The sequence below is a fragment of the Aythya fuligula genome, chromosome 1 (assembly GCF_009819795.1).
Source record: "Aythya fuligula isolate bAytFul2 chromosome 1, bAytFul2.pri, whole genome shotgun sequence".
NCBI lineage: Eukaryota > Metazoa > Chordata > Aves > Anseriformes > Anatidae > Aythya > Aythya fuligula.
The window spans coordinates 84647277-84662399 of record NC_045559.1 but is presented as its reverse complement, the minus strand read 5'-3'; the positions used below and the strand labels follow the sequence as shown (position 1 = coordinate 84662399).

General features: G+C 35.8%; 1 protein-coding gene across 4 annotated transcripts in view; it reads left to right on the top strand.

Annotated features, from left to right (window-relative positions):
- The window catches only part of STXBP5L (syntaxin binding protein 5 like), a 193460-nt gene that overhangs the window by 132722 nt on the left and 45615 nt on the right, over nt 1–15123 (top strand). For 2 of the 4 annotated variants that reach the window (XM_032193386.1, XM_032193376.1), the window contains exons 16-19: nt 1042–1214; nt 5468–5593; nt 8745–8896; nt 10564–10635. In XM_032193386.1, coding sequence (XP_032049277.1) covers nt 1042–1214; nt 5468–5593; nt 8745–8896; nt 10564–10635 — 523 coding nt within the window. The remainder of the gene's footprint in view (nt 1–1041; nt 1215–5467; nt 5594–8744; nt 8897–10563; nt 10636–15123) is intronic. The other 2 variants (XM_032193402.1, XM_032193394.1) reach the window with 1 other exon arrangement.

Genomic DNA, 15123 nt, shown 5'->3' with positions numbered 1-15123 from the left:
CTTGATTTTGGTGAAGATGATGTCTCAGTGAGAAACCACTAAGAAGGAGATCTACGTTTATAATTACATCTGATCACTTCAAGAAATCAGCACTGAAATTACTATTTAGCTAGTATTCCCAAGACCTTAACTCTTAGAGGGCTGTACTTTTTCTTTTTCTTTTTTTTATTAAAAATTTTCTAGATTTCTTCTTGGATAATTTGTGAGGTAGAAAGAATTACCCAATATTTATCATGATTTTTTTTTAGATGATTTCTTATATAGATTTGAGCTCCCTGCCCAGTTTCCCCTGCTTTGCAATTCCTTCAGTTAAAATTTCCTGAATTAGCGGAAAGAATTGAAGGATGGTTAACTTGGTTGGTCTCCTTTTCCCTATCCAGAGATCCTAGCAGGAAAGTGAAAGTTAAGTGGTTTAGATTTTGCATTCTAGAATCTGCCAAACGCATTTGCAGTCTAAGGAATATGGAACTCTGTGCTGTTACGTTTGATTTCCTGACACCCACATATGGACAGATGGAGTTCATGGACCAGTAGTGCTCACACTGTTCAGTTTCTGCAGACTGGCTAAAACCTGTCTTGTAGAGACTCTCTTGTACTAGCAATACAGAGAAAGAGTTGATGATTATTTAATTAATTGGCTTAGGAAAAAAATAAAATGGACAATAGATGGAAAATTTTCATGACATTGATCCTTAATGATGCCTTCTTATGCTGAAATATTGTTTATTTGGGAGTCTTTTCAGGCTAAGTTCTGGAAAGCTGTAATCTTTCCTTTCACTTACAAGAAAAGGCTTGGATCAAAGTCAGCACTGGAAGAATATACTTAATTAATTCTCCAAGTTCCTATGTGATGTTAGGCTGTATAAATAAAAAATGACAGTACTCTTTGCTTGCACATGATGATGATAAATGTTTTGTGGTTTTTTGCTTGTTTGTTTGTTTGTCTTAAGAAAATAAGATTTACTGATATTTATTTGAAAGTAATAAAACTTTCAGCAGCTTTCTTTATTAAATTGTGACTTAGCTTTTTATTTATTTAAGTCACTAGAGGTACGACTTCAGTATGAAGTAGAAGATATCATTACTCCTGAACCAGAAATAATTCCCCAGTTTCCAGATGCCTCTTCCCAGCTTCCTTCTTTAAAGAGCCTTTCAGGCAGTACCAACACTGTAGCATGTGAAGGAATGATGAAGGACAGTATCCCATGTCTTAGGTAAGTCTATGCCATCATTCAAATACTTATCTTTCTAAAAAGTATTTGTATCAGGTGTATTAATGATTCAAGAAAAGGAAGTTAATTATATGTATGTGACATATCATATGACACAATGAAAAAAATAGAATTATAAACAAACAAAAGAATTAAGGCAAAATAATGAATAATAAATTAAATAGCTGGAATTAAGTTATGGAGAAGACAAACTGTTACAGTTAAAGCTTTACTGAAATTTTCCAGTATGATCTATGAGTGAATCTTCATCTCACATCTAGTTTTGAATGGAATACAAGCACTACAGAATAGATCAATTAATTTTTGAGGAACTTTTTTTTGTTGTTTTTTTAATTCACAAAGATACTTCCATAAAGTGGTCATGTGCAAAGCTTTTGGTCCTTGATTAATTAGTGTAATAGTAAAACCATCCTCTGTGAAAGAAGTATGTGTATTTTATGACATGTTGGGGAAGGAAACCATGTTCATAATCACCAAACAGTCTTAAATGTTTTGAAACATTTGCACCGTGTGGAAATATATAGGTGTTTAACCTTTAGGAAGAAGCAAACTGTTGCCTGCTACAGCACACATTGCTATTGTTCGGGATAGAATAATATGTCTTGCTAATAAGGCAGATAAATTATAGGCTTAAAGAGTTTCAAAACAGAATTCTGTACAAAACTCCGTAAAACATGATTTCACAGGAATTACAGTGCACTTCTAATAATGATTCCTCTCAGTGAATTCATTATTATTTCAGTCTAATTATTATTAAATATTTTAAATGCCTCAATTACTTCAAAAGCAGTTTACATGAACATTCCTTACTTTGCAGATATTTCAGTCTGTTGTGCTCCTGAAAAATAGCATTAACATTTAAAAGCAATATTGTGACATTGTTCATGCATAATTGACAGTAGCTTTTGACATCCTGTTCATTTGTCCACCTCATTCAGTCTAGCAGCTGAATCTCAGACATAAGTTTAATGATTAATGCAAACCATTAAAATCAATAGAAGAGGCAGAGTGGAGTTATTAAAAAAATCTCAATGGGAAACCTTTCCGTGCCATTGAAATCAGTAAGAATGCAATTGATTGTTTCAGTGAATAAGATTTTCCCTTAAGGGATTCTTATTTGACTCAGTTTGGAAAGGGAAAGCATTGTTGATTTGGAAGGAAGCAAGGCTGTAATAAATTTGGAGACGTTCTGATAGTTAATTTTTGGAAGTTTGCTAAGCTCCATACCATCCTTCCATCCTCTGGTACCAAAACCTTGCCACACAACTTAAATACTCATGCAATCAGAGAGGAAAAAATACAGAAGCAGGTCATGGTCATGAAAAGGACAGCAGATGGTTATGTCTTTGAAATCCCAATGAAGGTCTTGTACCTCCTCCTGAAATGCTACATATATTCTGCTGTGATAGCCAGATGTGTGATCCTGTACTCACAGGTATACTAGATATGCTCTGATAGGACGATGAAATTTGGGGAGGCTGCAGAACCTGGGAAAACTGTAGATGGTTGTGAAAGATATTGCACGCCTAGTAATAAACTGTTCAGCTTTTTCAATGCTTGCCCCAGCTCCTGTTTCTGCTGCTTCATCTCGTCATGCTTGACAGAACAATGTTACTAGTTCCAACATGGTATCTCAAGCAATGACACCACAGCAAGTGCTTATTATGGCTAGGTCAACCCACACCTCAGAAAGTCTTATCTCGCTACTGCCAGCACCACTTTTTGGCTCGCAGGATTTCTTTAGCATACTTCTTGGCATGCTTCTTTGTTTGCATGTCTTTCCAACCATGGTAGTAACAATGCTCCTGATGCAAGACAATTAAAGTGGTTACTTTTTTCTCTCCAACTGGGCAGATAAGGTGTTATTCATCCCTTCTAGTTTTGGTCAAGACTGGTGCTGTTGAGTGCTTTTCCTTTTCCTATTATGACTGCAGCTTTGAGTGGAGGCAGGGAGGGGTGGTAATCCAGACCCCTAGCCTGCAGGTCTGCTCCCACAGCTGGTCCTGGATGATAAGGAGGGAGGAAAATGAGGAAGGGAACAAGCATCCTGCTTACTGAACTGTGCAGTGCTGTCTTTCCTATGGCAAGATCTGAGCCAAGTGACTGATTATTGCTTTAGAGAAATAGATACATAAGGTCTGAACAATGCTACAGACCAGAGAAAAAGAATAGTGTATCACTCCAATGTGAAGGAAATTAATTTAGAAAGACAGATGAGGAATACCTTTCCTATTAAAAAGTAAATGAGGGGAAGGTTGGCAAGGCTAGTGAAACCTTTAAATTAATAATATAAGCAGTAAAGCATAAACTGTGTAACTGATGGTTAAACAATTGAGGACCCCATGTGAATGTATTATGAAAAAAATTGGTTGCCAGAGATATTCTATTGTGTGTCCATGCCCAGGTGTTGTTCGCAGGTGTTGTCCATTTTCCCAGCTTGGGGACTACACAGGTGCTGGCAGGTGATGTTCCAGCTGGCTGCACCCAGGGCACCCCTGAGCCCCACAGTCAAGCTAGGAGCACCTTGGGGGAAACCTTAAAAGTATGAGTGCAGTCCTCTCTTCTTCATAATTTCTGTTAGAATTGGAACAGTTTGCTGTGTACATTTTCAGTTGTGCTACATCAGTTCTTTGGTTCTCTTGCCAACTTTTGCCATGTTATTATTTTGTAGTTGCTTTATTTCAGTTTTCTGCATCTGTTTTCACTTTTCCGGATGTGATAGATTGCCAACAGCCAAATTTGCCACTAAGGACTCTATCCCACCAAATGCATTCAGTTAAACAAATTAAAGACCAATAGCCATGGTTGTTGAATGAGAAGCCTCAACATTCCCTCTTAAGAAAAGTGCTTAAATACATCTGAGTAGAAATCACTTGTTGTTTTTCCAGTCTGATCCACCATCTTTTCAGGTGCATGGGCCAGGAATGCTTGGAAAGCTTGCTAAGTCACATCTTAGTCATGTTCAGGAGATATTCTGCATCAACAGTCATCAACGATGTCCTCTCTATAATCCAGTACATAGGATAGTACAGTTTTAGTTATTTACAGTATGGCTATGTGTAGAGATGCACTTACAGCAGAAAAAATTATTATTTGCCAATAATTGCAATTTTTCAGAATGTTGTTGTCAATGTATATATTGACTAGCTACTCTCTTTCTTTTCCTGAGTCTTACTGTTTCTTTGGATACTATTTTTCACGGGGGTAGAAGATAATATGTGGTAGACTGCCCTATTATGACTGTGTGCAGAAAGGTGCAATATATGCACTCTCAGTATTTACAGCTATCGTAAATAGTCGCTGGCTAGTGGGCTTTATTTATAAATTACTGCCTACAGTGTGAATGTACTAATGAATAACACATCTCAAAGTGTTGCTGTTCTTGCACAGTATCTCTTTCAGTGTATCATGAGTTCTACAAGTCAAGATCATAAATAACACAGGCATACCAAAATGTTCATTTCTTAAACCCTCCTCAGTGTATACCTTCACTATGTGCTTTGCAAGTCACTGAATTTGCCATAAGAAATTATGAAGAGGTGCTAATATTTATACCAGGTTTTATGTAGGAAGCATTTATTCATTAAGACTAGATTGTGTATGAGGTAATTATACTCATAAGAATAAAACAGGACTCGTTTGCACTAGATGGAAAAATAAAATTGTCAAGTCCAGAAGTTTTGGTTATGCAATGGTGAGGTGCAGTATGGAAAGGCACATCTCATCTGTCTTCTCTTGCCTTACTTCAGAGCAAGAAACTTCCAACAACGTAGAAATGTCCCATGTGAGATTTTTCAGAAGAAAGTATTTTATGTTTTCCATGTAAGTTCATGCCAATTTTTAAGTGTACGTTATATAGTACAAGAAAATAATCATGAAAAGGAAAATGAAAACAAAATGATGAAGCAAAAATTATTTTTATTGACCCCAAGTGCTTATCTCACCTGTATCTTCTCCAGAGTCTCTCATTAAGGGAATGTTGAAATTTTCAAATTTGTTTCTACAACAGAAATTAAAGTCAAAGCCTAAAATTCATCCAAAGCATTCCTGTTCTGGAATGCCTAGTGGAAATGCCTCATCTCAATGTACAGGTATTCACAAAATATGCTGCAAGTATGGGTACTGCTCTGATCTTATTAGAGGATTCTGCTTCACTAGTATTTTCTCAGGGTAAGTGGTTGTTATTCATGGCCCAGTTTGTTTGTTTGTTCTTGTTTTGTACCTCTTCTTCTTAGTGTTAAGACTCGACCTGTGCGAATGCCTCCCGGATACCAAGCAGATCTTGTTATTCAGTTGGTGTGGGTGGATGGTGAGCCTCCACAACAGATTACCAGTCTTGCTGTAAACTCTGCTTATGGACTGTAAGTAATGCAAAATTAAGGTGCATTCATTTATTGTTTATTGCACTGTCACATATTTTCCAGTTATACTTTGAAGTTCTCTGCAGACATTTGAAGTCAGAGTAAAAATAATCAAAAGGTGCTATAACCCACATTTGGGGGGAAAAAATATTTGAATTTGCATAAAGACTGTAATACTAAATTTTAAACTTGCATTCTTGCCAATATTTTTACTATTCCTGTTTAAAAGACTGAACTGTTTTACATCACTCTACCCATCCTTTCAAATAAAATCCAATTACCTTTCAAATCTGTAACTTAAAGTTATTTTGAAAGGATAACCAAGGTGAAATACATTTTGTAAAAAAAATGGTGATTATGTGTTAAATGTCATTGGTCATGATATTGTATCTTTAACTGGAAATTATCTTCTGAGAACAGTATTTTTATGTGTGTGCTATTCTCTGTTTGGAAGAGAAGCAGAAACCTGAAATTGAAAATTGAATAAGGAGCCTTCAAATGCTAAATTCTGTATGGAAATGCAAGTGAGCATATCTGTGTGTATCTTTTTCCTCAAGTTCAATTTAATTGCCTTTTTTTTTTGTTTTCTCTCACTGAGGGTTGCCCAGAATGCATTAATCAGATTTCCTATGTAGAGGATGTTAGTCCAGTAAAAAACAGGAGTGTTAGGTGTCTGATTCCCACAGATACTATATAAATCAGCTGACACTTCAGAGACTTTAAAATTTTATGCAGAGCCAAAATTCTTACATCTGTGCAAAAATATTGTGTTTCGGGTGTTGTTTCATCAGGTCTTTGGCCTGAGCTTTCAAATAGTTTCTATTCATGAATTCCATAAGTTTCTTTTGTTTTACTGTATCAAGGTTCATTTATCACTTGTGTAAATTGTTTGGTTTTGCCTCATTTGCTCCCTTGCAGGTCTCAGGCCTCAAAGAATCATCTGACTTCAGGAATAATCACATAATTCTCTCATATGTAAACTACTCTTCTGGGTTCCAATTCTTCTAATATTTACAGTGGTTTTATAAACATGCCTGATTCAACGAGTTAAATTGTTTTCTTTGCTAGAAGCAGTAGTAATTTATGGGACAGTCTCCTTCAAAACATCATATACTAAGTATGAGAGAAATAAGTATGTTAGACGATAAAAAAGTCCAATAACCTAAGGTTTCTTTTCCTACAAGATCTACCTAAAATGTCCTATTTCTCTAAATTGCCTCTGCAAAGTGTCTTCTCTCTTCCTCTGTATTGTTTCCTTCAACTTTTTCCTTGTGCTTATACTGACAATGTACAATCCTATCTTTTCATCAGAATTTACTTTAATGATTTAGTTTTCTCCTGATATCTAGCTTCACAGTCTGGAAAAACTGTGTCACTTCAGCATAAATTTTGAGGATGTGTCATTTTTATCATGCTAGTAGTGAGGTTATTTTGCTTTTATATTTTTTTTTCCAAGAATAATTAGGTTAACTAGAAGGAAAGCATAGTGTATTCCAAGGTGTATACTTCCAGAATTATTTTAATTACTTTGATTTCTGTAACTGTATATTACAAACAATGGGAACTCAGTGTCTCTCATGTTACTGCAGCCATGAAACAGGACTAAAGTAAGATATGGAAAAAAACTTTTATGTCCAGTTTTATGTCCAGCAAAGATTAGAGTCTTCAGGTGCTGCAAAATTTTATTTAATTTATGCTGCTTACCTTTAACAGTGCCAAGCTACAAATTGAAAATATTAACACCTGTTTTATTTCTGTTTAAATGAATCACCCAAAAACTTCTTGATGTTATGAGAGTAAAAAAGAAAAAGTTACAAAATGCTTCAGTTGCATACAAAGAGCTACAAGGTTAAATACAAATACTAAATTTGATTCAAATTATGTTTTGTTGGACTGAAAGAAAGTCTCTGAAAAATTATTAGCAGCTCATGTGCTAAAAATTTTGAACAAATCTACATATTAATTGTCAAGGAATGACTGTTGAAAATTTTATGACATTTCTGTGAAAGACATGGAAATTTCTTGACAGAATAGAACTTCCCCTAGCAATGAATTCCATTCACTCAATTTTGAAAAATTCATTGTGTTTATTTTGTATTTGATTTTATAATGAATTAATATGTTAGCACTTTGTCTTAAGGCTTGTTTATAGTAATGTCTGCCTAGATTTTCTTATCATTCCTGAAAAGCATTTTAATATTAATGAGAAAATTCTTATTTTTTTGGTAATTTTTTAAGTTATAAGAAATAATACGTTCATGATTGTCTGTGAACTTAGAGAAGTTTAGAAGAGTGCAGACTATGAAGTGAGGAGCTGTTTTCTTGATTTGATGATTTGCTGACCACAGAGTCAGATTATTAACTCTTCATTTGCCTCACGTTTTCCAAAATTAATAAATCTCAGGTTAATCATTCTCAAGATGCAAGTGTTTATCACTTTTGTTGCCTAAAGTATTAACAGATGAGAATGATACTGGTACAATTTTTATTCCCTTATTTTTCCTCTTCTCCACCTATCTGGTCTTTTATGAACATAGGAATTGCTGTCACCATTTACACTAATAAGCTTTATTATTTCAATATCCTTTCTCTGACAATTCCTATTAACATGATTTAAAGCAAAACACAAGAATGGCAAAGAACAAATTGTGAAATAATTTCTTTCTATTCCTTGTCAGTCAGTTTGTGTCAAGAAACATGACGATGTACTAAGCTTTGTATAAAGTGGTCTTCTAGCAAATATGACTGATACCATTTATTTTTTGGCCCAGGGAAACTCTGAGAAAAGTTCTTCTGTTGTATGAAACAGGTTTTAATAATTTCTGAAACAGATATTACTCTACATACCTAAAATGTAGTATTTTTGTAATTATACTATTCAATAAAGCAACATATAGATGTTATTGCAATACATTTGGCACAAAAAGTTAAAATAGGCTGTCTGCCTTCTGGAATGTAAATTACTGTGTTTCAGGACACAATTTTATAAAATCAGAATTATGAATCTGTAAGAATTTAAAAAAAATAAGCTTTGAGTAGTTTCTGAAGATTTATTTTTTTTTTCAGAATTCATAATATTAAATAGTAATTACTGTTTGCTCCTCTTAACTATGTATTACTGATACCTCTGAGAAATATTTCTTTTTTTCAGAGTGGCATTTGGAAACTGCAATGGTTTGGCTGTTGTGGACTTTATGCAGAAGACAGTACTTCTGAGCATGGGAACCCTTGACCTATATGGATCAAGTGATCCATACCAACGTCAACCCCGTTCGCCTCGCAAAAGCAAGCAGTTTGCTGCAGGTAGGAAGTAAAACATTGTGGTTATGAGCCTGATGTTCTTTGGTTTTTTGCCTGTGGCTTTTTATAGTGCTTTTGAAATGCATGACTATTTGCCAGCCAATGGAGTTTCTATAACTTGACAAAAGAAACCTGACATATTTTAGGTACTGATGCTTTCTCTCAGAAACAAAATGTATGAGGAAGTTTGTTCTTTTGGGATGGAGGTCAGCAAGTAATTCCCTTAGCTGAGTCTCTAAAAAATTGTAATGAGTAAACCAGCAAATTGTTTCTCTAGCAGTCACTTGAAGTGTAGTCTCTATATTGGTTGTTGGTTTTTTTTCAGTTTTCATTAAGTTCACACCAATAGGTAAGACTTCAATTTAAACTTAACTGCACCTTCTGCCAAATGTTATCCATTGGTATTTTGATAGGCAGTTGTGTATGGAGAATATAATAACAGCTGAGAGACATGACACATGCATGTAGATAGCATAACTAGCTCCAATTAGCCACGTTGTTAGTGACTTGAAGCTCCTTGTACAAACTTAATAAATCCAGCTGTACCACATCTTAAAATCTGATGCTAAGAGGATCACATTTCACAGCTGTTATGCACTGCATGTTAGAAATATTAGTTACATTTAAATTTTGCCAGACATTTTTGGTTATCTAAGAACTTGACTTGTATAAGGAAAAAAAAGATCTATGTTTCAAGTCTTTTTACTCCATATATTCCATTGTAACGTACTTGAGTCAGAGAAAATTATGAAATGTGATTCATATAGCTGTGGAGTTTTAGAATTAGATTTAAAAATCTGTTTGAAAATGTTGAGTGTTTTAAATCTAACTACAAAGTTATAAAAGCGGGAAATAATAGTGGTTTTATGACATCAGCATTTTCATCAGCAGACCCTAAACTAAATCATCAAATCCTATTTCTCCATAGAGTCAACATAATTTTTTTTCATTGTAAATATGATTGCATTCCAAAAATAAAGTAAAATTTGGAGAATAAAATGTAAGTCTTCAGGCCTACTTTCATCCCTGAAAGACCATTTGTCTCACTTTCTAGGCATTTAATCATGGCAAGTTTAGCTCTCATCTGTGCCAAGTGTTAAGGATGTAATTTTGGCACAGCTGAGGAAAGAGACAAGCAGCTTTAAGCTATCTTCAGCTTCTCTCTCTGGTTCAGCCTGACTCACAGCAGCTCCCAGTGTAATTTGAGCAGCCAGCCATAGGCAATATGCTGCAGAGCCGTGTACAAAAGGTAGAGAGGTTAACTGTCCTAGAAATAGGTATCGTCAGCATTGTGCCACACAGGATTTCTACATGTCAGGGATAATATATGCCACTCCTTTAAGGCAGTATTCCATCAGTGTTGCTATAATGGAGTCTGCTAGGTATAAGTGTCCACTAAGAACAAATATACACTTCTAGATTGCTCGTAGAAACTATGCATCTAAAAGAAATATACTCAGCTGCTTTCTCACCATCCATCCCACATCCTTTACTTTTTTTGATTATTTTTCTTGTTATATTTCCCAATTGGAAGGTAAGCATCTGCTGAAATTTCTTCACCTTGGCTGTTCTAGATGCTGGTTATGGATATCACTTCCTTTCACTTTAGACTGTTTTTTCTCTCTTTCCTCTGCCTGCTGCTGATGCTGGTGTACTGGCATGTTCCAAAGACAACTTTTGCATGCGTGGCCTGTCTAACTTTTATCCAGATTTAACGAAACGGATCCGTACTTCCTATCAGAGTAAGTTCTATAAAGGTTAGGCAAATAGCTTTATGATGATGAGACTATGCCTGACTTAAACCCATGTGTTTGTGCTTAGTAATGTGTTTCTTAAACACATTCAGCATGCATGCAACTTATACTTTGTAATGTCAACCATGCTTAATTTTGACAATTTTCTTGTTATACAGATACTTCAGATCTGTTTTCTTCTTCCAAAAGAATCAATGAGAAAATCTCATGGACTAATGGGGCAGATTTGGCCTTAGAAATGAATTTTCAATAATGTCACATTCTTGATGACAATATTTTCCATTGGTTTTGTTTTCATTTCAGTGTACACTTACTTATATGAAGCATTTCTTGTTTTGTGATGGCACTGCCTGGTTGTAGTTACTAATTAATTCTTCCCTATTCTCAAAAGAGCAATGTGGTTTAAAGGTCTACCAATTGGGTTGCGTGCTGTGAAATTTTAAATTTTAATCTTGCTTTGGTACTTGAATATTTGGCTTTGGGGAACCATTCAGTGACTCTGATCTTTAATGGGGAATGTAAAGTAGGTATAAAAATACACACATCAAAGAGTTATGAAAATTAATGTTTTTAATATTTTTAATTTTTGAATTACAGAGATATGCAATTTAAATATTAGCATTCATCACTGCACAATGTGATGAACAAAGCTATAATTAATTTTGCAAAAATGACTGTTCAGCCAACGAGCTGTATGCATCTTAATTAACTGCAGTGCTTATATGTAATTAGGTCTCCAGGATGCCTCTTATTCATCTCTTTTTTTAAAGTAGCTTTCACAGAACAACTGGATAGGCAATTTTACATAGAGTAATCAATGTAGGCAAAATAAAGAAAGGTGACAGTTGTTTTAGCATCTCACATCAGTACCGAGTCATATAGTTATTGAAATACATTTGTACGTTCACACATGAAATTCTATTCTGTCTCTCTAGACTGATCATTTAAGAACTGATTTCTATGATTTTATTTCATAGTACTTCATAAAAGGTGGCCTGTTTAGTTGAAAGACCAGGCTGGTTAGAAATCTAGCAGCCCATGAAGAGGACTAGTGTATGTTTTAAACATTATTGGTCAAGTCTTTCTAATTTCAAGTCCGTAAGAGAGAACCCAAGGAACAAACTGCAATCAAAGGTTTGGGGGTTTCCTCAAAAGCTAAAATGAATAAATACTAAGACCAAAATAGACCAGCATGTTTATCCAAAATGACAAGCACAGACCACAGGTTTCCAGAGCTGAAAATTTGTAAAGTAGTTTCTATCTTCAACCCCAAAATATTTCTGGATACATTATAACTGAAGGTTCCGAGTTTGGCTCTTGTGCACTATCACTGACAACTTCATCTCTTTCCTTAAAAACTGTTTTGTTGCTTTTGCCTTTTGATACTGAAGTATCGAATGAGTATGTACATGCATACAGAATACGTACTGTGTGATCTGAAAGATGCACCAGACACTATGACAAAGAACAGGGAAAGAATGTGTCAGAGCGTAAAATATCTTAGCTAGTGAGCAATATTTATACAGCATCTCCAGCTGCTAAGTCATTCTCAAGTTGTACTTTGTTACAGGTCTACTGTGAGATAGGAGATTTAAGAGGGGTTTTGAGGATGCATTTAGGATTTTGATTACAAGCTTATTCTTGTAAGGGACAATGATGGGAAAATAAAAATGAATTATTTTTAGAAATTGTATGCTTGAAGCTGATATTAAGACAAAAGCAGGAACAGTCATATGATAGATAACAAGCATTAGGTCTAAAGTATTGAGGATTATATGAATAAAAATGGGAAGTTGATGGGAAGACATAGCAGGGTTTTATTCAATTAAAGTAATGAACCAAGAAGATAATTTCATAAGAGTCAGTTTGAAAGAAACAGACTTGGATTCATTGAAGCCAAAGAAACATTATTAATGAGCAAGATATTTCTATCAATCATTTTGGAGATGATTTGCAGCAAGGAACTGTCTAGTTTGTATCCAGCCTGAATCTAAGAGTTAGTGTGATGTTCCAAAGGTGAAACTAGTACTATCGATTAAAGTATTGGTACTGTTTATGATGTTGAAGTAGTGAAAATAAAAAAGACTTCACGGGATAAAAAATAGTTTATACTGGTGATAAGTTCATGTCTGAACGTTTATGAGTAAATTTTAGAAACACAGGTATGCTACTCTAACTTGGATGGAAGGAATCATAGAAGAGATGTTTTTATGAATCATTCGGGTAAAAAAGATACTGCTCATACTGGGCCAGAGAGATGAAGATAGGGTAGATGTTTCAGTTTGGGAACTGAACAGAGTGAGTAAAAGAACTGCAACTGAAGAGGGAGAGTGAAAGAAAGCGTCAAACAGGGAAAAGAAGCAGTATCTTGGAGACGAGGTTTGCCAAAGGAAAGGCGTGTTCAGCAATGTCAAGGACACATGATATATGAAGCAGAAAAAAAAAAAAATGTTATGAAATTTAGCCAATAAATGTGTAGAAAGCTTGATATAAAAAACTTGATATATACATGTGTAAAGCAGGCTCAAAAGGGCTTAGAGCATCAAGGCAGCATGTTTGCCAGCTTGGGAAGCAGAAGTGGGAAGGGGGAAGGAAGAAGGGATGAAATTAAAAGGAGCAATGTAATCAGGTCTAGGCATGTCATAATGAGAGGGACTGGAAACATGATTGTCCTATCAGGAGAAGTAGTCTGAGGAAAATGCAAGACTAAGAGAAGAAGTAAGTAGACAGCTGGAGAAAGTTTTTGAAGGTTGAGGGCTCCATTCTATTTGCTGCATTTGCTGGCAGCCGTCTTCATTTGTAGCAAGACTGTGCCAAACCAAATAAAATCTCTTTGCAGTAGTGCTGAACAGGGATGGGGGTAAAGATGCGCTGTCTTTTTTTCTTTATCCACTTGAAATCAAGTTGTACATGTTATTACCTAGCAGTAGATAACATATTCCAATACTAAAACAAATACACATGCTGCATCTAGAAAGATTGTATTTGCAGCAGAACATAAAAATACCAACTTGCAAAGCCAGCTTGATGTCCTGCTAGAAATTCATACCATCTGTTGGTAAAACAAGAAAATAGTGTTTTGAAGCATCCAAAAAAGGCAACAACTTAAAGGATGTTTATCCACTGGAGAATAATATTCAGAACCAAAACTTTTCACTGAGAACCCTTTATTCCTCCTTCAGGCCTTCACTTTGAGAGGATGTGAGTAAAAGTAACCTTGCTCTGAAACGAAGGCACAGAATACTGTGTAATGAGTCATTAATTTTTAGTAATTAACACTAAATCACTCCTAACAATACAGTTGAAGCTAATCTAGGTTGAGTTTTAAGTCACCAGCTACATTCTAAACTAGCTGCCATTTCCAAAAAATGCATCCTTTATAAATATAAAGGAAAAATAGACAAAGCAGAGACATTAATGCATTTTTCATCTCTGTCTTCAATACCAGTGATGGGCTCTTGGACCCCAGCTGCCCTCAGTTGGAGGACTGTGACTGTGGGAATGATAAATTCCCAGTTAATCCTGCACTTGTGCGGGATTTGCTGCTTCACCTGGCTACGTATAAGTCCATGGTGCCTGAGGGGATTTTTCCCAGAGTATTCAGAGAGATGGCTAATGTTATCACAGAACCTCTCTCAATTATTTTTCAACAGTCTAGGGAATCCAAAGAGGTCCCAGTTGACTGGAAGCTGGCAAATGTGGTCCCAATTTTCAAGAAAGGCAAGAAAATCCTGATAATTGCAGTCCTGTCAGTCTCACTTCAGTGCCTGGTAAAATCATGGAGAAGATTATTCTGGGAGTTACTGAAAAACACCTAAAGGACAATGCAGTCATTGGTGAGAGCCAACATGGGTTCACACAGGGAATGTCATGTCTAACAAACTTAATTTTCTTTTACAACAAGTACAGCCAGCTAGTTGACCAAAGGAAGCTAGTTGATGTAATCTCTGGATTTCAGCAAAGCTTTTAATACTGTCTCTCACAGTATCCTGGACAAAACAACCAGAATACAGTTAGATAAAAGCATAACAAGATGGGTGAACAGTTGGCTGATGGGTCAGGCCCAGAGAGTTCTTGTAAATGGGGTTACATCAGGCTGGTGGCCAGTTACTAGTGGGGATCCCCAGGGCTCCATCGTAGGTCCAGTACTCTTCAATATTTTCATAAACTATATGGATGACGGACTTGAAGGTTTTTTGACCAAGTTTGTGGACAATACCAAATTGTGTAGAGCTGTTGACTCTGTTGAGGGTGGTCCTTGCAGAGAGATCTGGACAAATTAGCGGGCTGGGCAATCACCAGCAATTTGAAGTTCAACAAGTGTAAGTGCCAGGTTCTGCACCTGGGAAGGGGGCAGCCCTGGCTGTACGTACAGACTGGGGGGATGAGAGGCTGGAGAGCAGCCCTGCAGAAAGAGAGCTGAGAGTTTTGATGGACACCAAGCTGAACATGAGCCAGCAGGGTACCTTGGTGGCC